The 27,709-nt window shown below is 34.3% G+C and overlaps 1 protein-coding gene across 8 annotated transcripts in view; it reads left to right on the plus strand.

Moving 5' to 3' along the window:
• Window positions 1-547: 547 nt before the first annotated feature.
• The window catches only part of Adamts6 (ADAM metallopeptidase with thrombospondin type 1 motif 6), a 269,601-nt gene continuing 242,439 nt past the window's right edge, over window positions 548-27,709 (plus strand). For 2 of the 8 annotated variants that reach the window (XR_012449159.1, XM_074077393.1), the window contains exons 1-7: window positions 548-1,287; window positions 8,336-8,707; window positions 10,841-11,205; window positions 18,643-18,811; window positions 24,408-24,622; window positions 25,212-25,295; window positions 25,784-25,929. Coding sequence is in view for 6 of the 8 variants with exons in the window: in XM_074077393.1 (XP_073933494.1) it covers window positions 8,611-8,707; window positions 10,841-11,205; window positions 18,643-18,811; window positions 24,408-24,622; window positions 25,212-25,295; window positions 25,784-25,929 (1,076 nt within the window). In the remaining 2 variants the exon portion in view is untranslated. The other 6 variants (XM_074077392.1, XM_020165937.2, XM_074077390.1 and 3 more) reach the window with 6 other exon arrangements.

Here is a 27,709-nt window from a genome sequence, read left to right on the forward strand (position 1 = left end):
TACTGACTCTAAAAAAATATCTACACTTTACTTGTAGCTTTTCCCGGTTGGACTTTAAACATCATCCAGTCTCACCCTCATCTGGAAATAATGCTGCAAGCTTCTTTCTTTCTCCTCCTCCCCCTTCCCCACTTTTTTTTTTTCCTTTTAAATCCCCACATAACCTGAAGTCGATAATCAGATGGAAAATGTGCAGGTTTTAGTTTACTTTCCTTATGGTGGTAACCTTACTTGTCGAAGTGTGCGTACAACAGAGGCGTTTTGTACATATGTAGCAACCGAGTCTTAAAATCTGCCTGTTCCACTGATCTAAAATTTGCTATGATTCCTCAAAGGCACTGTTTATGTGCAGCCTTTAACATTTTTTATTGCATGAATTTGAAAAATACACTGAAGATCCTAACAGTGACATTAGTCCACATAAAGTCAGTTATCTCTCCCTCCCCCTTTCCTTTTTCCAAGAAACACTAATAACAAACCAAGTTAGAATTTCTAAAAGAGTTTAGAGGAGGAGGAGGAAAAGAGGCGGAGTGGGTTAGGGAGAGAGGTTGCAGGGGCCAGAATTTCTCTCATTCACAGGGTGGAAAAGTTGATAGTGTCTAACCCCTTCTGAATGGCTGGTCGTCGGTTTCCCCGATTGTACCTCTACCTCCCTTCCCCCTCCACGTGACGACCCAGGACACATGCGCACCCGACGCAGCCCAGGCACATCTGCAGACTGACGTCAGTGTGCTCTGCCTCTGAGGAAAAGCTGCCAAAATTTTCTTCTGCTGCAATTCAAGTTGGCTGGGGGCCGGTAGTGAGATCTAGGGCTACTTCAACAAAACTTTGCTGCCCTTCCTGCTCCTCTTGTCTTCTTTTCTCCTGATACCTTTTGATGCTCTGCACATGTTATTTGCATAGCAAAGGCACTAAGCTGTCCAGGAAGAGAGGGCACCACTTCCACCCCCATAAGCCTTTTTTCCCTTCTTTTCTTTCTTTTTTTCCTTTCCTTTTTTTTTGGGGGGGGGATAGAGAAAGTGGGTTTGCAAAGGCACATCTCAGGTTGATAGCCTGGATGTATTGAAGGCATCGCTTTTTTTGCTAAATCGGAAAGACCGTTCTTTAAAACCCGGGTTAGCCAGACTATAGGATTTTATTCTGGCTGCAGAATAACTGGCTGGTGTGGCTTTGCAAAGGGGGGCAAAAAGAAAAAAAAAGTTAGAGAGGAGAGGGAGTACGTGAGTCGTCCAGTGCAATCTCTATTGTTTGAAACTTACTTTTTATCAGAATTGGAAGATGAAAACGGTAAGGAAGACTTCACAATATTCAATGAAACCTTTTTTTTTTAAAAAAAAAAAAAAACAACAAACCCAAAACTACTTGTGCTTTGCTTGTCTTCCGAATAACGCTTAGAAAACGCTCTCCTCTCTCTCTCTCCTCTCTCTCTCTCTCTCTCTCTCTCTCTCTCTCTCTCTCTGTATGTGTGTGTGTGTGTGTGTGTGTGTGTGTGTGTGTGTGTGTGTTTTATGGCAAGGAGTGAGCTTGACTGAACTCATTTTACAGATAGAAATCTTTTTAACTCTAGACTACTCGGGGTTCTGTAGGATTCTGGGACTTGCAAGTATTTTATGATGCAAAAATACGTTTATTATATGAATATACATGTTTTGTGAAGTGGACTTGATTATGATTATTGTGGTCTTTTAACTAATCACCAGTAGTGATGGAGAAAAGTAATAATGATGTGTGTTTTAAATCGTTTTCCAGTTTTCTTAAAGAAAAGCCTTCTGCATTTTATAGTTCCATGTCAGTGTCTTAAGTATTCAGACAAGTGCATATTTTATGCCTGGGCTTAGAGGATAGCAATAATGTGCTAGCTGTCGCCCCAATGCTCTAGGATATGTTAAGCTCTTAATAGGCTAATCAAAGAGATGGAAGCGTGTGTTTTTGATTTACTTTTGGCCACTTGGGACGTGCTAGACTCATAACCCTCCGGAGCCTTGTTTATCAGGGTATGTCTGTATATATGGTGTATGGGACCAAAGTTCAAGAATTGGGGAGAGAGAGCAATAGTACTGGAGGGAGCATTGGAAAACCTCTTTCTGATAACGTGTGCTACATTTTCTGTGTTTGATAATTTCTTCCCTGTTGCACTAGAGGCAAAGAGAGCAAGAGAGAGTGAGAAAACGCACTGAGAGAGAACAAGAGAGTGAGTTTCTTACTCTTGTTTTTATTTGAGCTGCCGGTGCAACGCGTTTGGGCCAAATGCCAACTGTCTGGGTCACACGCGTTTTATCCAAATAGATTTAGCGCTGCTGTCTGGAAATGGGCTGCTGAATGTTAACTTTAGGATCAACTCAACCAGGGCAGCTCAGACTGTTACCCTCTGTCTGGATAAAGTGGAGGGCGGGGAGGGGGGTGTGCAAGAGCAGGGGCAGGAAAATGGAAACAGAACCATTGCTTGGAACTTTAAAAAAAGACACCGAGTGTAATTTTCAACATATTCTTTTATGTTCTAATTTTTTGGACTGTTCTTCCCCCCTCCCCCCCCTTTTTTTTAAAGTTTATATTGATTAGACTGAAACTTTTAGAGGTGGAAGTAGTCCTTAGAATTCGTGACGGAAAGAAATGTAACATAAAACTGGTGAAGGAAATAAAGAAAATTAATTTTGGAGATAATTGTTTTCCTGTGCTTTTACCAAAGTGGTAGCTGCCGTCTGGTTTATATTAATTTAGTGCTTAAATGTGACCACTGGCGTATTTGATTTTTGAAGACTAGAGACAAATAAGTTGATTTCAAACAAATCAAATTCATTCATTTTGCCACAAATGGCAGTAAATGAAATCTGTGTAGTGGTATTAATATTTTTGCGATTCCCAAGAGGAAAACCCTGTAACCTCAAGACCTGAGATATTGTAAATACTTCTCATGTCTGGTCTAATACCTGAAAGATTGATTCCTACTCCTGTGTATTCTTACCACTTCTTCATTTCCTTAGCAACCACTAGTCACTAGTAATTAGGGTGGGCCTCTATGCCAAATCTTGCCCTGTTTGTGATGTTAGTACTGAGTAAAGAGAATTATCCTATTGGGGAGAGTAAATAGCATATTTGGAATATTTTGGGGGAGGAGGAAAGTGTGGATAGCTCCTTCAGTTCTACCAAAGGTCAAAGTTGCTTGTCAACATTTTGCACTAACCTCAAGAAAAAAACCCAAAGTGTTGCTTCTGTTTTCCAAGAAAAAAATTATACTGTAGACAGTGTATATTTACCTTATTATCTGGGGAAAAAATTTTAGACAATATGTAATTTAGGACTTTATTTTGGTACATTTTGCTTTGTATTTTTACTTTTGGCTTATTTGTTTTTTTAATAGATAAGTTTTGAATAGTTTTTGTGTTTAATTATACCTTTCCTTAGAGGCTAATCTCACAAAGTTTATAAATTATCTAAACACCTTTATACTTAGAACCTAGTGATGTCCTTAACATATGGCAGGTGGCAAATATTTGTTGAGAGAATAAATGGAAAGTGAAATGAGAAGTTAATTTTCATGTATAAAAATTAAATAACTGAGGGTACACAGTATTGTTGCTTTTTCCATGGAGACCAAATCAGGTTTAAAATAAATAACTTGAATCAAGATGATTGAAAGAAATGGAGAAGGATGTAAACATGTTCTGTAGCTCCTTAATAATAGTTCATGAGAGGAAATTATTACCATAGCTACTTATAGTGATCACTTCAGTGGGAAGTACAGATAATAAAGGAAAAAGTCAGTTAATTACCTTCAACCAGGGAGAACTACTGAGGGAGTAACTGTACTGCAGGTTGTCAGATTGTATTTCTACATAGGTAGTGTAGCTTCCATGGGGAAGCAGGTAAATTGTTCCTTAACTTTATACCTTTGTGCATTTGTATTATGAAAAGGAACATTTGTGAAATCAAAGTAAAATGGAAGTTTTGATTTTGTTTTCAAAATCGAAATAGTTATAAGTAAAATGATCATGACTTATGTTCTTCACTATTTGCTTAAAAGACAATACAAACTAGTTGATTTAGTCTATCATCATATCCAACTATTCTACATTTTTGAGGGAAGGAGGAACCGAAAACTATTTTTGAAGGGAGGCCTTTGAAAAGTGATGTTGTATAATAAGGTGAGGAGAGCTAACATTTATTTAGCCAGGAAAGTTAAGTATGCAAGCACTACATCAGGTGTAATCTAATTTATTTTCTCAGTAAGTCTTTATAAGGTAGGTATCATTGTCATGATTTACAGATGAGAAAACAGATCCAGAGAATTTGAATAACTTGCAGTCAAACCAGGACCTAAAAGACTTTGTTCCTTCCACACCTAGTAATGCTTTTGCTATACATCTTAAATAGTTAATGTATTGTGATTTCTGGACAATTGTCTAGTAATTTAGTGTTAGTCTGAACTTTGGAATCTGTATTAGGAAAAGTCAAAGCCTATACACATTTGTTTATGGTGTCTAGATAAACCTCAGCAGCTGTCAGAAAATAGTTTAACACATTCACTTGTGTTGTGTAGATGACTGAGAGTGGTTAGATAGGTTAATTGTGATTTTGGTGAGCTCTAGCCAACTAAGCACCAATAACATAGTGCTTTCATAGTTCATTCATTGAGCACTGGAGGCTTCTAAGAAAGTGAGGAGTTAGGGGAGGAAAGTGAGGAAGGCAAAAAAACCTCAAATTTATTGAGTGCCCATGTGACAGATATTATAGCTAGTGATGAAACAAGACCATAACTGGTTTATATAATTTCAGAACTCCTGTTCTTTCTATTGTGCACTAATGCCCTTTCACTGCAAATCCTTAAATCATGGTATTATACTTACAGTCAAATAGTTACATATGACTTTTCTTCTTAAAGCTACTGCCTTAATTAACTTGAGTGTTTTATAGGACAATGTTAGGAAGGGTGAGAGTGAAGGTTATAAAATTGTGAAGAGGAGGAATTTCTCAAGGAACAAAAAAACCAGTTGTTCCCTAAACCAAGTCAACTGTTAGTCATTAGTTTCCATTCCCAAGAATACAGGATAAAAGGATGAGTAATTCAGTACAAATCTATCTCCCCCTACTAGAAAATTAAATCAAATGTGTTAATTATATATTCCTCTTTAAAGGAAGATTACAATTTAAAGTATATGAGGGACTCATTTCATGTTAGGCATTATTACTCAAAACATTGTAGTGATTTGAAAAAAATTAAAACACTAAGAATGAATGTTGTTCATGAAGCAACAAATATACTTTAATATTTCATGGCTAGGTTTGGAGTGTGGAGACTATATGTAAGCAGGTTGCAAACCAAGATAACTGAATTCTTTTTATTACTGTTACTAAATAATAGTTTGATTTAATAACATTATAGATTTTTATCCAGGAAAAGATATATAGTGCCCACTGTCTTGCCTAAATAATTGTAGAAGTAATTTTGAGATACAACAATTGTATACAGGATTGCTAAAAAACATTCACATTAATCAATACCATTTATAAGTATCTTGTATGAGATGATTGTATGCAACTACTAATGGATGTTAGAGTGCTTCAAACTGGAAGTGTGATGTAATTCAGAAAATTTAGACCTTTGGGTGAAATGGCCTTGTATGTAAATCTAGACTTATGTTTTCTTACTATCTGACCTCTCTGTCAACTTCTTTACCTGTTAATTGCTAGCTGTATTAGTTACCAATTACTACATAACAAACTACCACAGACTAAGTTACCTAAAAGAACATACATTCACTATCTCACAGTACAGGCATGGCTTAGCTATATCCTGTGTTTCATGGTTTCTTATGAAGTTGCACTCAAAGTGTTGGCAAAGTGGGGTCCCTACAGGTAATTTCACTGGGGAAGAATTTGCTTTTAAGCTCACATATTAAGAGCAAGATTCAGTTTCTTTCGTCCTTTTTTTTTTTTTTTTTAAATTCAGTACTGTGTATTAAACTAAAGGCAAGTGCCCTAGCACTTGAACCACATCCCCAGTCCAGGATTCAGTTTCTTGCATGCTATTGGACTGTAAGCCTTGCCAGCGATATTCCAAGGTAGCTCTCATTTTCTTGTGGGCATAGAGCAACTTGCTTCACCGAGGCCAACAAAAGAGAGTCTGCTAGCAAGATGGAAGTTAAAATCTGTTGTTACCTAGTCATGGAAGTGGCACCCCTTCACTGTTGAGGGATTCTCTTGATTAAAATTCAGTTACTCAAAGGGAGATGGCTACACAAGGACATGGATATCAGAAGGGAGGATCTCAAGAGTTGATCAAAATCTGTCCTGCCAAAGGGTAATATCCACTGAATGAGTGTGTTGTGAGTGATGATTAAAAGAAATAATGTATATTTTAAATCCTGTATTTTTGGTGTTACCTTAAACTACCGAACAATTACCTGGTAAGTCTTCTGCATAGGAACAAAACTGTTTCTGTTGTTACTAATACTAGTTTCCATCTTTACCTTTTGTAATAGTTATCTCTAGCTATTTAACTTGTGGAATTTCATTCAGTTCTAGGACCTATCTCAAATGCAACTTTTTTCACACTTTTTTTTTTTCTCACGGGCTTCTCTTACCTAGAGGTCATTTCCCTCATCTGATCTCCTGTAATACATTTCCATAGCTTCATTATGGCATTTATCAGTCTACTTAGAGTTTTACTGTTATTTAGATTATAAGCTCCTCTGGGGTAAGGATTCTGTCTTAATCTTTTCTGTGTTCCTTAATCCTTTCTGTATTCTGATGTTGTTTTAATACCATCTTTTAAACCAGTGAGGTAATATTTGTTGATTAATTAATTAGCTTTTCCAGCACTTTAATAACTTGTAGAGACAAATGTAAGGAAGTTTAAATGGTTGTGGTTGTTTTATATGTTGTAATACCAATTATTTCTAGTACCACAGGTAATGAAGCACTCCATAGAAGTTAATTTTCCAGTTAGCTACAAATATTCTTTTATATTCCTAAAGTGATTTTTTTTAAACTATTACTAATTTATTCATTCACTTACTCATCCATTTTTTTAGGCAACAAACATGTAACAAGCATTTATTATATGATAATGCCATGTATTAGAAATTTGGGATGAAAATCTAATATCTTTTATATACTTCCCTATCTTATTAACAGTAATTTTTCTTATTAAAAGTAATTTAACTATTAATAATACCATGTCTGAATCAGGAAAATCAGATATTGAGGTATAACCATTCTGTTGACTTATATACACAACAGAATGGTTAAGCTATTACCGAATGGTTTGTCTCTACCCCAAGCTGTATTGCTTTAGGGTTCTAAAACTACTTTTTAAAGCTTTTTTTGTCCTTTTTACAGTTTTGCTGTTAGCTAGTTTTTAGTTCTTCAGTTATTTTCTTCTTCTAATGTGTTGTACGCTGGGAAATCAGGTAGCCAAGCAGTTAGTATTCTGAGTATAATGTGAATACATGGACTCAGACTTGTTAGCTGAATGTAAAGTATATGATCTGGGGCTGTGGTGATGCCTGAAATCTGACAGAAGTTTTAAAAATTTATTTTCTTGCCTTGCAAGAGCAATACCCTGAGTTTAACCTGAGTACTGCCAAAAAAAAAAAAAAGTGTGTATGTATATATCTATCTATCTACACAGTTGAAATTGCTTTGAGTTGTCTTCTAAGTCATATAAGACTTTCAGATACAGTTAAAGGGTTACAGTAAATGATTCAACTTTTTAGAACTTTTTGATTAGTGTTTGCAGACAGTTGATAAATGTCACTCTGTATTTGTAGATCTGCTTTGTCAGAAAAAAGTGATAGGTGCCTCATAGAACAGCACAACAATCCCTGAATATGAATGGGCTTAAAACACATGTTAAGGAATGGAATCACATACTGTTTGCCAGGTACACATAATGAACTTAGATTATATAGTCTGTTTTTATTTTATCAAAAGAAGATTAGCCTACTGTATCCCATCCATTATCTTCAAAGCTTTTTTTAATTTTTAAAGAGTTTTGATTCTTCATATTCTTTTTTCATTTGTTTGTTTGTTTGTTTTTGTGGTCCTAGGAATTGAACCCAGAGTCTAGTGCATGCTAGACAAGTCCTCTACTATACCAAGCCCCAAGATCCCTTCTTTGATTATTAAGTAGCATCTGTATTACTTTGCTAACCATTTAGGTCTATAATTCTGTGTTTAATTTTGTGAGTATTTATTTAGATTATAAAGAACAACAATGGACTAATTTAATCATATTAAATTGTTCTGTAGTTATTTCTTTGGCAAACATTCAACATAGAGACCTGTCTAGTCATTATAATTTTCAGTTAACTTAATTGTTTGTTTGTTTTTCTAGGCTAAAAAATGACTATACTTGAGTGACTGATCGGGCTGTTCCTTTGCTTATGCAAGTTTTTGTCATCACTTTTTTCATTTTGGATTGAGAACATGAATCCAGATATAGAAGAAAGTACAGGATGTTGGAAAAAAGTATCCATTAAACAGTGGAACATCTAAACTGATTTGCAAGAAGCTTTAAGGAAATAATTGTTATGCTTCGATTTTGGTATGGTATTGACTCTCTAGAACATAGGTAGCCCTCCAAAAACAAGTCATTCAGTTCTCTAAATTATGGAAATTTTGTGGAAGACGTTGACCTGGATTTTGAGCCTCACCATGGCCTCATCAGAATTTCATAATGGCCATAGACTTTCATATAGTTCTCAAGGTAGGATTCCTGCTTTTGAAACTTGACAAAAATATTACTGATAATCAAAAGATTTTGAGTATTTAGTTTTGGTAAACATTTTCTAAGGGTTATGTATGAAAGAAACAGAGGCATACGGTGCCACTTCAGTACTAGTTTCATAAATGTTAAAGGTTCAAAGAGTCTGTTTTAAGAGCCTGTTTAAGGTCCATTAGATTTTAGACTGGTCTTTCTTGGGAAATGATAGATCCCAAGCTTCTTCTAAATCCTAAATTTTATTAGGCTCATTTATTGCTAGGGCTTACAGGCAAGGTCATTTTTGAGGTGAATTCAAATATTTATGGAGTAGAAGATGAAGAAAATAGATAAATTCTGATATAGGACCATTTTAATATATACCTCTCATGAAAAAATACTTTTCTAAATTTAAGAATTCTGATCTAAAGACTAAAATCTGAGTAAAAGAGTGAGAATTGTAAATTCAGTTTTTAAAATTCTAATCCTTATAATCTTAACCTGTAGAGTTGAACTTTATATCATAGGAATGATCTTAACAAAGGAGGTCCCAGGAGTCATTGTTATTTTGTTTTCCATGGGCCAATCCTTTCCTCATAGAATTATTGAAAGCCATAACTTTTGGATTTTCTTCCCATAAATGCATTGTGACATGTCATTTTTTAGTGCTGAGCCAGATTTTCAAGGTTGCTGATATAGATGTGTAGATGTCCATGTGTGTAAAGATTGTTGCTCTCAAAGTAGATCAACAAAACCATGCATTTGCTATGAACTCTTATAAAAGTATGTGAAATAAATGCTGCACTTATTTCCATTGAGTTATGACTTCATGGGAATTTATGCTTATTGGGTAAATTCCATGTATGTGTAGTAAAGCAATGAGCAGAAATTTTGGTTCTCTTAGCACTAAATCTAGGTGAAGAAAGTTATGACTAAGAAGGTAGATATTTAGTATATCTAAGTAAGGAGAATATTAGGTATTACAAATTTTTTGTTATTTTGATGATTTTTTAATCACAATGCCATACAATTCACCCAGTTAAAGTATATAACTAAATGATTTTTAGCACTTTTTACAGTTATACACCAATACCACAATCAATTTTAGAACATTTTCATCACTCCAAAAAGAAAACCTCTACCCATTAGTAATCACTTCCAAGTTTCCTTCAAACCACCCCCATCCCCAGTCCTAGGCAACTTTTAAGCCTCTAACTTTTGTTCTAGAGATTTGCCTATTCTGAATATTTCATATAGATAGGATCATGTAATATGTGTTCTTTTGTGACTGCCTCCTTTTACTTAGCATAATGTTTTTAGAATGTTACAAAATGAATTTTAATTATGAAGGCAGGTATTATGAAGATTCATTCATGTGTTATAGCATGTATCAGTACTGCTTTCATTTTAATTGTAGAATAGTATTCCATTGTTTGGCTATACCACATTCTGTTTATTCATTGGTTGATGGAAATGTGGGTTATTTCCCCTTTTGGGTATTATGAATAATGTTAATTCACCTTTAGGTTTTTATGTGGATGTATGTTTTCATTTCTCTTGTATATATAACCAGGAGTAGGAGTAGAATTGTGGATCATATCATAATTCCATGTTGAACATTTTGAAGAACTGTCAGATTGTTTTCCAGAGTGGCTACAGCATTTTTACATTTCCAGTGATGATTTTGTTACTTAAAAATAATTTCTACAAGGGCATAGAGATTCTTTATAAACTCTTAGATAACTTTCAGAAACAGATTTTATCTGAGATAAACTGTATTCTTTTACATATGTGTACTTTTCTTTTTTTTAGCTCCATAGAAAATTTTCATACTTTCTATAGAAGTTAGCTCTTAGAATTCATGTTTTTAAAATTAAATTTGAAAAAGGAAAGCTAGTCCTTCACAAATACTTTTAAAATAATTTTGTTTTGAAGAGTGAAATAATTGAACTTAATCTTTAGATTTTAAATGTTACTTTTTAATTTTTATTTAATGTAACATTTTTTCATCTACACCCACATATATAATGATGCATAGTCTTAACTGACATGGTTGTTTATATTGCTGCTTCTTTGTTCCGTTAAATTTTCTTTTCTTCCATGTGTTTTTTCTGGATTCTCTGCCTTGTGATTACAAAGAGGAATTCCTGACTTATCTTGAACACTACCAGCTAACTATTCCAATAAGGGTTGATCAAAATGGAGCTTTTCTCAGCTTTACTGTGAAAAATGATAAACATTCAAGGAGAAGACGGAGTATGGACCCTATTGATCCACAGCAGGCAGTATCTAAGTTATTTTTTAAACTTTCAGCCTATGGCAAGCACTTTCACCTAAATTTGACTCTCAATACAAATTTTGTCTCCAAACATTTTACAGTAGAATACTGGGGGAAAGATGGACCCCAGTGGAAACATGATTTTTTAGACAACTGTCATTATACAGGATACTTGCAAGATCAACGTAGTACAACTAAAGTGGCTTTAAGCAACTGTGTTGGGTTGGTAAGTAGATATTATAATTTTAAATTTCTGATGGAAAAATAAGTTCACAATGTAAATGTCTTTCCTCAGATTAAAAATACATATATTGAGCTGGGCGCTGGTGGCTCACACCTGTAATCTTAGCTACTCAGGATTATGGTTTGAAGCCACCCCGGGCAAATGGTTCTGTGAGACCCTATTTTGAAAAGGCCATCACAAAAAAGGGCTGGTGGGGTAGCTTAAGGTGTAGGTCCTGAGTTCAAACCCCAGTACCACCACTAAAAAAAAATATATATATATGTGTGTATATATATATATATATATATATATATATATATATACATATATATACAGAGAGAGAAAGAGAGAGAGAGGTGGTTTAAAGACAAAAGTAATAAGCTCATTATTTCTGCTGCCTTTAGCTTTTGATCATCCTTTTAAAAATGTCTGTATTGACTTTTCAAAGAAAAGCTTTTAAAACTCATTATTAACAATAGAGGAATGAATGAAATCTCAGGTTTCCTTTTAGACTTAAGTTTTTCTGTCTAAATAGGGAGGTTTTTGTGCACAAGCAAAACCTAGTTGTTGGTAAGATGTTTCAGGGTATGTTTGAATGTACATGTGTGTTGTGGCAGGAAACCCACAAGTTTCCTTCTATAATATCTTTTTCTTTCTATAATGTCTTTTTCTGATAGGTGACACAGTTTAAAATTACTTACGACCCATTTATGGTTACAAATTCTTGAAGCAAAATCTTTTATACTAGTGTCTATGAAATAATTTATATGAAGATTGATGATAATTTTATTTTATTTACAAAGATGACCCAAATGTACAGGGTTTTTTCCAGGCCTTTGAGTCTATTCTAGGCTAATGGTAAATATAAAGTTTAGAGCTGCACATAGTAATGGTTACAGATCAAAGTGTACTCCCCTACCTTCTCTTCTGCTTTTACCCTGTCAGGTTAACATAGATGTTCCATGAAAGTTTTATCTGTATAAAAGAGTACAAACATTTTCATGCATAAGTTGTACTTTCAGAAATTGTTTTCCTTCTTTATCACTTGTATTATTTATACTTCAATATAACTATATAATTAGAATTAAGTTTAAATAAGTTTTAAATTTGAAAAAACTATGAAGACTGCACAATGGAGAAAAATCTCAATGTAAACATACAGAAATTTGTTTGGATTGCCCATTTTCTATAATTTAAGTAAAATGAGCCAATATAATTACTTAGATTTTAAGATTTGTGTTTAAATCCTTATAAATATATACATTGCATACACTTATTTGTAGTTTCTTTCTCTGCACCCTGTTTCACATTATACTTTTTACCCACCAATTTTAGTGTCTTCTTCATTCTTATTTTGTATCTTTTTACTTTTAATCAAATGAAATATGCAAACACATTTTTTTAGAAAATTTGTTTCAAAGGCTACTGCCGTTAATCAACCCTGTTTTTAATTATTTTATATAAAATAGTTTTCAATGAAGAGATTACCAATGTCTTTAATACTTTCAGTGTTACAACCCTTGCACCAAAGAACAAAATTTCTAATATTTCTATTAGTTGTTCCAAATGTTGCATTTTACTTTATGTCTAGACCATAGTTTTCTTACCCAGATTTTGTTTTTCTTGAATTTGTAATTACTTTTAGTTTTTCTTATTCAGAAAATATATGATTTCCTTATCAGGTGGCCAATATTACGTAGTTCCTTAGTTTTTATGTTTATTGCTTGGGAAACATTTTATCTTCTTTTTAAAGAAGTATTTTTCTTTGTTCATTTATTAAATTAAATTTGATTTTTTTGAGACATGATCTTACTATATAGCCCAGTCTGGCCTCAAACTGAAGTACTCCTGCTCAGCCTCCTGAGTGCTGGGAGTACTGTGTGTGCCTGTCTGGATATATTCCTTGTTTTTTTTTTTTTTTTTTTTTTTTGGCGGTAGTAGGGCTTGAACTCAGGGCCTCACATTTCCTAGGCAGATACTCTACTTCTTGAACCACTCCACCAGCCCTTTTGGTACTGGATATTTTTGACATAGGGTGTTGAGCTATTTTTTCTGGGAGGGCATAGAACCATGATCCTCCTGATCTCTGTCCCCCAATATAGGCGTGAGTCACTGGTACCTGGCCAGATATGTTCCATTCTTATTGGAGACATTTTTCTTAATGCCTACTGGTTACTAATTTCTTGAAGTACTGTACATGTCTTATCTTGGGATTTCTTCTTTCCTAAGTTCTACTTCCTATTTTTGAGTTTATATCCTTGTTCATTGGGCAATGTCCTCAAATAATTATCTCAGAACAGGTGCCTGGGAAGTAAAAATTCTGAGACCTTGCCTATTTGAAGTGATTTTATGTTGCCTTAATGTTTGTGTAATAATTAGCTGAATGTGGACTTCAAGGTTAGAAAAATTATTTCCCTTCAGAAACATTGATGGTGGAAATGGGAACAGGATATAGATGGCATCAAATTTAGCTTTATGAACTTCATATGGTGACTCATGCTTGCAATTCCAGCTACTTGGGAGGCAAAGATAGGAAGATTGTGGTTTGAGATCAGCCCGGGCAAAAGTGTTAGCAAAACTGTCTCAAAGAACAAACTAGATGTGATGGCACATACCTGTAATCCAAGCTGTGCGAATGGCCTAGGTAGGAGGAGGATTATGGTCTGAGGTCAGCCTGGGCAAAAATTTGAGACCCTATCTGGAAAATAATCTACAAGGCATTAAGGGCTGGGGACACAGCTACAGTGGTAGGACACTGCCCTAGCAAGCACATGGCCCTGAGTTCAAATCCTAGCACATCCTTTCCCTTGCAGTTTTTATATGGTATTATATTTTTAGACAAAGGAAAATATTTAAAAGATCTAAAAAAATGACATTTTTTAATTTTTGAAAATTTTCCCTCAATAAAAATTACATGTTCTTTTTAACCTTCCTGTTTTGGGAATTTTATAGTGTGGCTAAGTATGGGTCTTCCTTCTTTAATACCTGCTAGGTATTAAATTTAAAGACCCTCCTTCAGCTTAGGAAAATTAAAAAATTATTTCCTTAATAGTTTTCTTCTTCCTCTCCCCCCTTCTGTAAATGATTCTTTGCTTCTCTTTATCATTCTTTCATTTTTCCATCGTTTGCTTTTTTATTATAAGTTCCATGAGATTTGACCAATTTTGTTTCTTTTCCTTCAATTGACTTAAAAGTTATAGTGGTCATGTAATTTTCATGTGATCTTCCTTTTTCCTTACATTGTGTTTTTATTTCACAAAAAATTATTTTCTCCCAATTCCTCAGCAGATACTGAAGACCACATAGCTAGTTAGAAAAAAAACAGTGAAATTTGAGAATTTTTTCCTGTGGGGGGGACACTTGGGTTTGAATTTAGGACTTTGTGCTTACAAAGCAGCCTTTCTACCACTTTAGCCACATGTCCAGGCCATTTTGCTCTGTTAGGGTCTTCAAAGGTGAACAACAAGATATTTGAATGAGAGGAGGTCAAAGAACCAGGAGGGGAAGGATGGAAGAGATATCTAGGTTAGCAGTTCTTAATCTGGGTCCATGGATGAAATTTAGGAAGTTTTTGAGCTGAAATGGGGAAAAATTATATCTTTATTTTTACTAGTTTTGACTGAAATTTAACATTTTATCCCCAAACAAATCAAATATATTTAGATCATATTACAGTTTTCTTCATGTTTTTCAAACAATTATTTTTATTTATCACTATTGTAAAATTATTATAGTTATTAGAGCCACTGAAGATCTTCTTAAAGTGTTACAAAAGTATATGTATTATGTTTTTTAAAACTTTTGATAACTGTATTTTACTACAGTAGGTTTTATTTGTAATTCTGTATTTTTCCTGCATTTAAAATGTTATTCTGAAAAGGGGTCATAAAGAGTCACTTCTAGATTTCCAAAGGGCTTCAGGGCACATGTGCACACACATAACAAATTTTAACAACCTATGATATAAGAAGATATTGAAATCAACAATTATTTCATGAATGGTATTGCAGAGAGTGACAGTGATCCAAAGCATAAAATCTTTAAGGAATGATAGGAGCAGCTTGGGGTCAGTAGATAACTAAGAGAAAGGGGAGAAGATTATGGCATGAGCTTTGAAGGTGGTGTTTTATTTTGTTGTGTTTTGAGGAGAGAGAATTGTTTGGAAATAGCAGTGGATCACAAGAATCTCACCTTCAGGTGCAATAGAAGGCATGGATGAGAGAAAGTAGCCATCATTCCAGAGGTCTACAACAAGACTTGTCATTTAGGAAATAACAGGTTGTTATTAGAGCAAGATGAAGTGAACATTCACAGATGAGACTAAGGTTATAGTAAAATTTTGTTGATGATTGACCTGAGTTTGAGAGAGCATGGTAAATGATGGAGAAGGGCAGGAGATGGGATCAGAAAGCACGATAACTATATGGAGAATAGAATCCAGAGTATGCAGCTTGAGCTTCTGGTAGGAACTGATGTGGTAAGAAGTCGGGGCATGACGGGGTTAGTCCTGGTAATCCTGTGGCAAACAGCTTAAATCTGAGTGGGGATGCTGAAGGAAGTGAGGAAGTACTCTTGCCAGCCATGTGCACATTTCTGAGACTTCCACTTCACTTAGGTGCTGGCCCCTAGATCCTTTCTAATCTTACCATCCTTCTCCCCTTCTCTCCCTCCAGTCAGTCACTGAAGCTCCAAATATTGCCAGGATTCTCTACCTCATTCTCTTTGCAATTGCTGTTTCTGTGTCTGCCCTCCTATTCTCAAGACATCTGTTTAGGTTGCTCCCTCACTTTATACAGGCTTCTGTTAAAATATCACCTTATTAGAGATGATATCCCCAACCACCCTAAAAGTTTGTATAATCTCTGTATTTTGATTACTCTCTATCCTCTTATGCTGCTTCCACCCTTAACATTTATCACTATTTGCTCAATCACTGACTTATCCAATTAATTACTTTTTTCTAGCTCCCCCCTCCCACTAGAACATAAGCATCAGAATAGAGTTGGAACTTTGCTTAGCTTACTGTTGTATCTCTGTCACCTAGTACAATGTCTGTCATATCACCAGGCATCCAAAGACTGTTTGGTGGATGAATAAAGTCAGAAACTGCCTGTAGAGGATAAGAGAACTCTAGTATAGTGATTAAAAGTCCAAGCTCAATCATGTGAGTTTGTTATTCAACTTTGTTCTGTCTCAGTTTCTCATCTGGGAAGTGGAGCTGATCATAGCATTTCAAAGAGCTTGTAAGATTAAATGTGATAGGGCTGGTGAAGTGACTCAAGTGATAAATTGCCTGCATAGCAAGTGTTGAAGCCTTGAGTTCAAAAATCAGTACTGCCAGAAAAAGAAAGGTTAATGAGATAATGCGTATAAACATTTCACAGACTACTTAACATATAAAATCTCTGGATTGCCCTTTGTTTAAATTATAGATTTTGTTTCCTTAACCAGATTTCTGACTTCATTTTCCTTCAGCATTCTGGGTTTCTTATATGGGATCTTTCAACTTCCTAGTCTTTCTGGGGAGTACCCTAGACTCCACTTTCTATACTTTCCTCTACCTCTATTCAAAGCTCAAAACTCTTATAGAAACTTTCCCCCTTTCCTGCCCAAACTGTTCACTGCTAATCTATCTGGTAAAGGAATTCATGTTCAGGTATTGGAGTTTCTTAATGGCATATTATGTTATTCCTGTTCATATTTACATTTAATATAGGGACACTTACCCATACACTAAAGCAAACAATTCTAAAAACTTGTATGAAGTGACTAAGGGATGCTTTTGTTTTTTTTCTTCATTTCTCAACTCATTTCATATAGATTATAGGTGACCACCAACTTCATCTATAAATTAGAGCATGTCTGATTATGTCTTATCTTTCTTTCTAAGCATTTACTATTTAAAATTAATTTCTCTAAACAAAATTATGGAGGTTTAGAATAGAAAGAGACCTGAGAGATTATCTGGACCTGAGATTTTCAACATTTTTTTTCTTTTTAAAGCATTAAAACCCTTTTCTCATATTTTATGTGGAAACTTAATATACACATTAATAAAGGCACAGCTGATTCTAAACTGAGGAATCCAAGCCATGTAGTTCTCCCTTTGTTGTCTGGGGCAATCCCTGGAGGGCACTTTCATGGAACCCCTAGGGCTCCACAGAGTGCTGTTTAAAACTAGCAATTTACCAACTCCTTTCATTTTCCCAGTTGAGGAAATAAGCTCAGAGAGTTTGTGTTTCATTCAGTGGTGCAGTATGGTTGGATTAAGAACCACCCTCACATATGTCATACTTAGGAAAACACTATTAGATAAGGTATTAGGTATTTTTTGGAAGTTCTTACTTTTGATGCAGATGACTTTAACCATCTTATTTCTTGTCATCAAAAAACTTTAAAACCTACTGCATACGAGACATTTTCTGTGGCTGTAATGGATATATAGAAATGTAAGACATGATGATCCTTTGCCTGAAGGAAGAAAATAGTCTCATCTGGAAGGATAATACATGTAGTTGAAAAGTTACTCTTAGCCTAAATAAAAAAGATTTGAGATTCAATAACAAAGCATGTGGCATTAACTGAAAATAAATGATACTGATAATAAACTCTATTGGAACACAGAGGAGAGAGAAGCTACTCCACTAGGTTAGAGAAACTTCTAAAGAGGAGCACAACTTAAGTAAATAGGTGTAAGGTGATACAGTGTATTGAATAACACCAGAGCTTTGCTTGAATTCCAGCTCCTTCCTTCTATATAGTATTAGCCAAGTTCTTGACCTCTGAGTCTGTAATTTCATCTGTAAAATGGGGATGTTTGGGATGTATGTTAATTAAGGACATATTAATTGGTGTATATAATTCAAAATGTTAGTGGTTATCACAATAGAAGTTTATTTCTTCCTTATCAGTGTTTATGTCAGGTAGCTTTCCAAGAGGTCACTTAGGCATCCAGGTTCCTTCACCCTTCGGCTGCTTTACATCTTTGAAGTGCTTTCCATTCAGTATGCAGTAGAGAAAGGCAGTAGAGAGATATTCAGGTGCTGGGCCTAAAGGTGATACACAGCCCTCTGCCTATTCCTTATTAGCCAAAATTTAATCAGAAAGCTGTATGTAAACATAGAAGATATGAGCAAATTTGAAAAGGAAGTAAGTTTTAGAGTTCACATAAAGGTCTCTGCTACCTCACAGAATTGTTGGGAAAACTGTATGTGATATGCTTAGTATGGTGCATAGCACATAGAAATATGTAAACATCCTTCTTTATGTAATGGGGAAATTTTTATATGACGTCTTACTGAGTAAAGATGATACACTAAATTTCTTATTAACATGTACTTTAACCTCCTTTTTGGAGTTACCAATTTATTTTTGACTCTTGGTAATAATAACTAATATTTAAAGTGATTCTTCTTGATAAATTCTTTGTTTTTCTTTTAGCATGGTATTATTGCTACAGAAGATGAAGAATATTTTATTGAGCCTTTAAAGAACACCACAGAGGATTCTAAGCAATTCAGTTATGAAAATGGCCATCCTCATGTTATTTACAAAAAATCTACCCTTCAACAACGGCATCTCTATGATAATTCTCATTGTGGGGTTTCAGGTGAGTGAATAGCTTTTGGGAAGTATATTGCATTGTATTGCTGCTTTCTCTTTCTTCTGCCAAGTATCATATTATTAATAAAAGTACAGGTGAATTTAAGTAATTAGAATTAATAATGTCCACAGCCCTCTTAAAAATTGTTTTAAGTCAATTGGGAAGCTCTTTGAGAAATTCTAAAAATATGAGTCTATGTAAAATTTGATATATTTTTTTCTTGGAAGAGAAAAATAGTTATTTTCTCCAGGTAATAGTTACAATTACATATACAGGTGTTCCAAAATACTCTGAACTATTTGGTTGGGCTGATATTTTCATGCTAGTAGCAGGAATCTAAACACTTGAATAAGACTTAAAGAGTCTGAAGGTACTATTCAAAAGTAATGATAGCATTGAATTAGAGAACTGTAGAACTATATAGTAGGGACGACAAATCTAGATTTCAGTGGTCAAGGAAAGCGTCATGAAAGAAATGATCTCAGTCAAGGCCTAAGTTAGGCAAGAGTGGAGCAAGCTGACTATATTGTTTCCCATAGAGGGAGCAGAGTGTTATAAAGCCTAAAGAGAGAATGGCACAATCCAGAAATTGACAGTTTGTATAACTGGATATTAGAATGTGGGTTAGAGGGACAGAAGTTAAATTCATGACAGCTGAGAGTTGTGTTTGTGATTTTTTGAAACTAGAGAGATAAGAAGAGCCTACTATGAAGGGCTCATAAACCATATTATGGAGTTTGTATACCATAAGTGTGCTAGAAACCTATTAAAAGATTTAAGTAATAGTTATAGAAAGACTATTCTGTCAGCTGTATGGAGATTGAATTAGAGAAGAGTAAGACTAGAGGTAGGGTGTTAGGAGGATGTGAGTCTAAGATATGAAAACTTTTTTTAAAATTTTTATTGTTTTATTATTCATATGTGCATGCAATGCTTGGGTCATTTCTACCCCCTGCCTCCACCCCCTCCCTTACCACCCACTCAGCCCCCTCCCTCTATCCCCCACCCCCTTGATACCTGGCAGAAACTATTTTGCCCTTATCTCTAATTTTGTTGAAGAGAGATTATAAGCATTTTTCTTGATCTGTTTGTCAGTAGTGGGGCATCTTGGCTGTTTCCATAACTTGGCTATTGTGAATAGTGCTGCAATAAACATGGTTGTGCAGGTGCCTCTGGAGTAACCTGTGTCACAGTCTTTTGGGTATATCCCCAAGAGTGATATTGCTGGATCAAATGGTAGATCAATGTTTAGCTTTTTACGTAGCCTCCAAATTTTTTTCCAGAGTGGTTGTACTAGTTTACATTCCCACCAACAGTGTAAGAAGGTTCCTTTTTCCCCCCGCATCCTCGCCAACACCTGTTGTTGGTGGTGTTGCTGATGATGGCTATTCTAACAGGGGTGAGGAGGAATCTTAGTGTGGTTTTAATTTGCATTTCCTTTATTGCTGGAGATGGTGAGCATTTGAATTTCTTCTTTTGAGAAAGTTCTGTTTAGTTCACTTGCCCATTTCTTTATTGGTTCATTAGTTTTGGGAGAATTTAGTTTTTTAAGTTCCCTATATATTCTGGTTATCAGTCCTTTGTCTGATGTGTAGCTGGCAAATATTTTCTCCCACTCTGTGGGTGTTCTCTTCAGTTTAGAGAACATTTCTTTTGATGAACAGAAACTTTTTAGTTTTATGAAGTCCCATTTATCTATGCTATCTCTTAGTTGCTGTGCTGCTGGGGTTCCACTGAGAAAGTTCTTACCTATACCTACTAACTCCAGAGTATTTCCTACTTTTTCCTGAAGATACGAAAACTTAAGAGAAATAGTGGGCATAGCATAGCAAGTGAAATAAACATGGCCTCTGGTACAGCTTTGGACAGATTTCCAGACCTCCCTGACTACTCATCTCAGCACACATTAATTACTCTGTCAAATTGTACCTTCATTATTATTAGGATAACTGTTTCCAGTAGTAAAAGAGCTATAATGTTTGTTAAAATGTAGATTTAAAAAAATTTTTTTAAAAAATTTGTACTGTGTAGTTCCAGTAGCTGTTAACTAGAGACAAAATATTTCAGAGGGAGAGTTCAGTTTAATGCGAAGAAAAGTTCACCAACTCATAGATTTAGAAAAAAAAATGGAATGGGTTCCCTTGTGAATTAGTGAATGCATTATCCTTTGGTTTTTCTCCATATTCTTCATGGGGTCATTTTCTTCTTTCTCAAGTGTTTCGATGATCTTTGGAGTTCTGTGTTCAACTGAATCTTCTCATTCTGCATACTTTCTTCTTGAGTGAGGTTTTGAAAATGTCTTAGGCTTTTAATTATGGAAGGTTTTTGTTGGTCAAGAATAGTTGATACAAAGGGCTGGCAGAGTGGCTCAAGTAGTAGAGCACCTGAATTCAAACCCAGTACCCTCCTCCCCACGCCAAAAAATAGAGAATGCTAGAAAAAGTCCAGTTAAAGTGAATCCATTCCAAATACTTAAAACATGAAACAAAATTCCTTAGTAAATAATGAAAAGGTTCGACTGAGCCTTTATTTTGAGTAATAAGTCTAAACATTGTGGAAAAAAGTTTACATTTAGCAAAATTTAGAGTATAAGTACAATTATATATGAATTTTTTTAAAATTAGGATTCAAATATTTAGGTGTTTATTTTGATGTGATTTTCCTATTGTTCTTCCATAATATAACATCTTTTACTTTATGATTATAAATACTTTGTAATGATTATGAAAAAGTATTTAAAGTTTTCTTCAGATTCTAAAAGGTATCGCTTAATCTTTTGGTATTCCCATTAATCTCTTATGAAATACATATTACATTGTTTATCTCAGGCAGACTTTATTTTTCAGTGGTTTAAGCATGAGTCAAACACTTTCAAAGCCATTCTTGTTGCTCTCTTAAAATTCTACCCTTTTTTTGAGATTTTTTTTTTTAAACTATCTTTCCCCTAGATTACTGAGATGATTTCTTAAACAGTCCTCCCTTTCAATCCATAGCCCCTAATACCAGTGCAGTTATTTCAGCCCGTCATCATCTCTTGCTTACACTACTGTGCTGTCTTTCTAACTGTGTTTTTTGTCTCTAAGTTTAATTTACCTGTTTTTAGTCAATCTGTCTCTTAAATCTGACTGCATCACACCTTCATACAACTTACTGACTTCCCATTAGTGGGAATATTGTAGTTGTTCCCTGAGTTCTGGGTAATATTACTAGATGATACTGAGAAAATAGCACATTGTGTTTAATAAGTTTGGGAAATTTCTAGCCAAGAATTTTGCTGAACTTTTGTTTTTGTGGTACTAGGGATTGAACTCATGGCCTCACGCTTGCTGGGCAAGCACTCTACCATTTGAGCTATACCCCCAGTTCTCTAGTGAAGAACTTAATACTTGTGATACTGTTTCAACAGCACAGGTCAATTGAGAGATGTGAGTTTATAGACATCCACTGCCAGTTAGTCTGTTATGAGGAACTCAAGTTTATGTCAAAATACAGACTATAAAAACTTTTATTGGGCATAATTATCTCACATTTAGATATGAACCCCCTCCCCTTTTTCTATGGTACTGGGGTTTGACGTCATGGGCCTCACACTTGCTAGGCAGGTGCTTTTCTATTTGAATCATTCCTCCAAGCCTGTTGTTTTGTTGTTGTTTTGTGTGTGTGTTGGATATTTTTGAGATAGGGTTTCACAAATTATTTGCCCAGGTTGGCTTCAAACCTCGAATTCCCCCTTGTAGTTAGATTCAAACTTGAATTTAAAACAATTTTAATGGAAGCAGTAAATATTCTTGTGGTACCTGGGATTGAACTCAGTGCCTTATACTTACTAGGCAGACACTATTCTGCTTGACTTACACCCTGAGTCCTTTTTGCTTTAGTTATTTTTTGAGTAGGTTCTCACATTTTTTTTTGCCATGACCAGCCTGTACGGCGATCCTCCTGTTTATGCCTCCAAATACGTGGAATGATAGGCACGCACCACAATACTCAGTGTATTGGTGGAGATAGGACCTTGCTTACGTTTTGCCCAGGCTGGTCTCTTTAACTGTGATCCTCCTGAGTAGCTGGGATTATAGATGTGAGCTACTATACCTGGCTATGAAAGTTCTTTTCTAAAAAACTAGAGAATACAGGAAAAAGAAAAAAAAAATCACTGTTATTCTTGCACCGAGAATATCCTTTCAGTTCATTGACATAGATAATATTGTCTCTAGGTCTGCATTATCCACTTATATATTTATTCAGTAAATATTCATTTAATACTTTATGCAAAGCTGTTCTTAGGAACTGAGAATGCAGTAATAAATAAAGCTGAAAAGGTCCTTGGTCTCATGGAACTTGTATTCTAGTGAGGAAAGACAAATAATGAACTATACTACTCAAAAACCAAACATGTAAATACATAATACAAGAGAATAAATAATTAAGAAATAATAAATGCCCATGAACAAAAAATAAAACAGATAAATGAAGTGATTGTGAATGGCTATATATATGCAAACATCTTGATAATGGTCAAAAAGTTAAAATCATGCTTCGGATGGCAGTGAAATCCATATATGGGTGTAGGAAGAAAGTTATTGAGCAAAGCATATGTAACAAGTGTCATTTAAACAATTACTAATCATTATTTTGAAACAAAACAAGTCAATCTTGAATTTTTCTTCCTATTTTATTTTGTGGTACCAGGGATTGATTGAACCTAGGGTTTCAACCATGCTAGGCAAGTGTTCTACCACTTGAGCCATACCCCTCAAACTTAAAGTTTTAACTAACATCAAATTTTTTTGTTTTGTTTTGTTTTTAAACTACTGGTGTTTGAACCCAGGGAGTTGTGTATGCTAAGCAAGTCCTCTCCCTCTTAAGCTGTACTCCAGCCTTACTTTTTTAAAAGCCCTAGTAATAAAAGGTTTCTTTAATATTGAAGAACCAGATTTCTAGAAAACAAAGGATATACTATAATTTTGACCAACTGTGGCATAAAGCAATTTGTACTGAGTCATAGTTTTCAAGTCTCATTTTAATGCCTCTTTTCTCTAGACTTTGGAAAAGTAATATAGTGGCTACTCTATCAGAATAAAGTTGTGGAATGCAAAATTACGTGGAAAAACTAATTCACAGCTTTTTAAAATTGAGAGTTCTAGAGAAATAGAATTTTTTGTAATTAAGACAGTTTGATAAAAGCATCTTTAAAATAAATGCTCAAAAGCATTTTAGGATTAGACTTTGCAACATCATTGATTTCCATCAGAACTGTCTTAGGCTATTTCAAAAGTTTATATTCTACTTGTTTTTTAAACAACTTTAAGTAATTCTTTAAAGCTTATATTCTAAATTGAGGGTATTATGATATAATTTCTTACTAGAATGATATTAAATGATTAAAAATTTATTAAGTAATTTTGTAGATTTATTTTGTTTTAACGAATTATTTGAAATTTAAAAGATGTTTTTAATGCTATATTTCTTTATTCCCTTCCCTTATTTTGAAAAATCTTAATACATTAGAGAATTTTTGAGAAGCATATCTGTAAGAAGGATCTATAACTAAACATACTTAATTGATGAATCTATCTGAATTTGTTAATTGTTTTTATTGTAGACCTCACAGAAAGTGGCAAACCTTGGTGGCTGAATCACACATCATCTGCTTTTCCTTCTTCACTACCACTTAATGACACACATATGCGCTATAGACAGAAGAGATCAGTGAGCACCGAGCGGTTTGTGGAGACATTGGTAGTAGCAGACAAAATGATGGTGGGCTACCATGGCCGCAAAGACATTGAACATTACATTTTGAGTGTGATGAATATTGTAAGTTTGATCCCTATTTTATACACTATTTTATTTAATGATTTGTTATGCTTTGTATTAAGGTTATGAATTTTTACTATGAAATAAATGATAAAAATTGAACTGTCTAGAATGGTAACATTGGTTTCTTTTTTTGGTGCTAGAGATTAAACCCAGGGCCCTGTGTGTGCTAAGTATGTGCTCTACTGCTGAGTTACACCTCAACCCAAGAATTGGTCTATTAATGTTCAAGTTCCATAGAAAATAAATTTAAAGGTGACCTTATTGCTCATTTTTAGATTTTGAGGTTTTTTTTTTTAAATGGGATACTAAATTTTGCTTAAGGAACTTTCTTTCACTTGAAACTCTCTAATCACTATGATGTAGTTCATCTCTAGGAGAAAATATTTCTTGAGGTACACTTGTATAAAACCCTTTTACCAATGGCATCTTGAGGGAAGAGTCCTAAGTGATATAGGGTAAAAGAGTATCTTTTTTATATAGACAATGGTTAAAGCCATAAAAAATATTTTACCACTTTAGAAAAATCTAACTATTACCCTATGATTTTTGACTGACTTTGTGTCTTTTCTTCTTTTCTGGAGGTCAGGTTGCCAAACTTTACCGTGATTCCAGTCTAGGAAACGTTGTGAATATTATAGTGGCTCGCTTAATTGTTCTCACAGAAGATCAGGTAAGAATGAGTTAGTTTATACACCTAAAACTGTTAGAGTACACAATTGCTTCTTATAAAAGAATATATTTCCTTGTTACTCCTCTTAGGAAGTCCTACTTGAATATGACTAAACATTAATGTTTTAAGCAAATTTTAAAGATCTTACAATGTTATACCTCTTGTCTGATTAAAGCTCTTTCTCCATATGTGTATTTTAGCAATATGTTTCATTGTAGATGAGCCTGCCTTATAATAATGGTTTTGGTTGGTTTTGTATGCTGATAATCTCACATATGTTCACATTATCATTGAAGCTGGAACTAGAATGAATGTTGAATAATAAACTAAATGAACTCTAGGTAGATATTACAAAGATAGAAATTGGCAAGAGATTATTCCTAGAAACCATTGCTTCTAATTATAGTCCCACTTTAGTCTTCAAAAGTTTTAACAACTGACCTTAGTAATTTGTTTGGAACATTTCTGGTATGCATGTTGTATTGCAGCCAAACTTGGAGATAAACCACCATGCAGACAAGTCCCTCGATAGCTTCTGTAAATGGCAGAAATCCATTCTCTCCCACCAAAGTGATGGAAACACCATTCCAGAAAATGGGATTGCCCACCACGATAATGCAGTTCTTATTACTAGGTATGGTTTGTTGCAAATATTTTTCCTATGATTTTTTATATTTGTTATATTGTAACTATATTTGGTTCTATCTAAAGCATTATTCAGGTAATGATACAGAAAAAGCAAAGGTGTAATTTATTTGAGAAAGAGTATAGTCTGCTATCAGTGAGTTTACATCAAATGAACCAAATAAGAAAAATTTTAAATTTGACTTAGAAATTTAATACTTTCCTTCTACTGATAAGTCCTATTCATAATGTTTTATTGGAAGCACATGTACAATTTGTTAATTGAACAAAATACTAAAAGCAAGATTTAAAAGCATGAGAAAAATATTGATTTTAAAAATAAAGTTGTCACTTTTGGTTATAAAATACATTAACTATTCTTGCTGGGTGCTGGTGGCTCACGCCTCTAATCCTAACTACTCAGGAGGCAGAGATCAGGAGGATCGCAGTTCCAAGCCAGCCTGGGCAAATAGTTTGCAAGACCCTGTCTCAAAAAAACCCTTCACAGAAAAGGGCTGGTGGAGTGGCTCAAGGTGTAGGCCCTGAGTTCAAGCCCCAGTACTGAAAAAAAAAAAAAAAAAAATATATATATATATATTTAGAGAGAGAGAGATATTAACTATTCTTATCTACTAGTTGTGTTAATTTATTAAAAGGGAAGAGGAGAATTGTTGTTATGTAATTTACTTAAACAAATGTCTGTTGAATTTAAAATATTTAAGTTAAGATATATCAATATAAACGAGATTTATTACACTATGTGTTAAATAGCTTTTCTCTCAAGCAAATTATTACTCAGTGGTAACCGAATGAATGTATATATTGCTTTCAAGTTTTACAAAGTTGTATTCAGATCCTTTATATTCTTTATCTCTGTGAAGTAGGTAGTATTGTTATTTTCCACGTTAGGAGTGAAGAAGGTGGTTTAAAGGGTTAGTTACGTTTCTCAAGGTCATTCAGCTAGCAAATGAAAGAGTAGGATTCAAGCCTTGGTGATTTTGCCTTCTTTGATTGTACTATCCCATCTGCCTTACTTTCTTTTTATTTTTATTATTGTGGAGATGAGGGTCTCATTATGTGCCCAGGCTGGCCATAGGCTCCTGGGCTCAAACAATCCTCCTGCCCTAGCCTCCTGAATACGTGAGACTACAGGTGCACGCTACCATGCCCAGTTTTGTTTTAGTTTTTTATATTCTAGTTATGATTGGTTAGAAACATCATGCTTTAATAATTTTAAGATAAGTGTGTCTTTTACCTCTTACCAGCACTTAAAAAAGTAAAAGACAAAATAAAGTTTAAAAAAAAAAAAAGCAAAATGGAAGCATTATTCTGTCTTGACTGAGTAGAATAGTTCTTTGCTAACTTGATTATTTCTTTTCATTTGCAAGGCTGGATGTAACATATACATTATCTGTGGTGTGCTCATAGACATTAAAGTCTGTGGAGAGAGTATAAAGTATATGGGATCAGAATCTTGAGATTTTGTAAGAGAATGTAAATTTAGTTTGTGAAAAACTTCCCTGTTAACTGAATCACAGAGCAAAAGTTCCTGAGTTGTTTTTGTATATATATTTATAGATACATCTGTATCTTTACTTTAATTGACTTTACCTATCTGGCAACCGTAAACCAGAAAATTTTGTTTATGGCATGCTTACTTAAAACATCATATCGTTCTGTGTTGATAAGTGTTGACATATCAGACTGACTAATTCTGCAATTCCTCAGAGTCTTTGTGGTCTGAAATGTTTCAAATATACTTAAGGAGTTAAAAATATACTAGGAATTGT

This window comes from Castor canadensis, chromosome 6, assembly GCF_047511655.1.
Source record: "Castor canadensis chromosome 6, mCasCan1.hap1v2, whole genome shotgun sequence".
Classification (NCBI taxonomy): domain Eukaryota; kingdom Metazoa; phylum Chordata; class Mammalia; order Rodentia; family Castoridae; genus Castor; species Castor canadensis.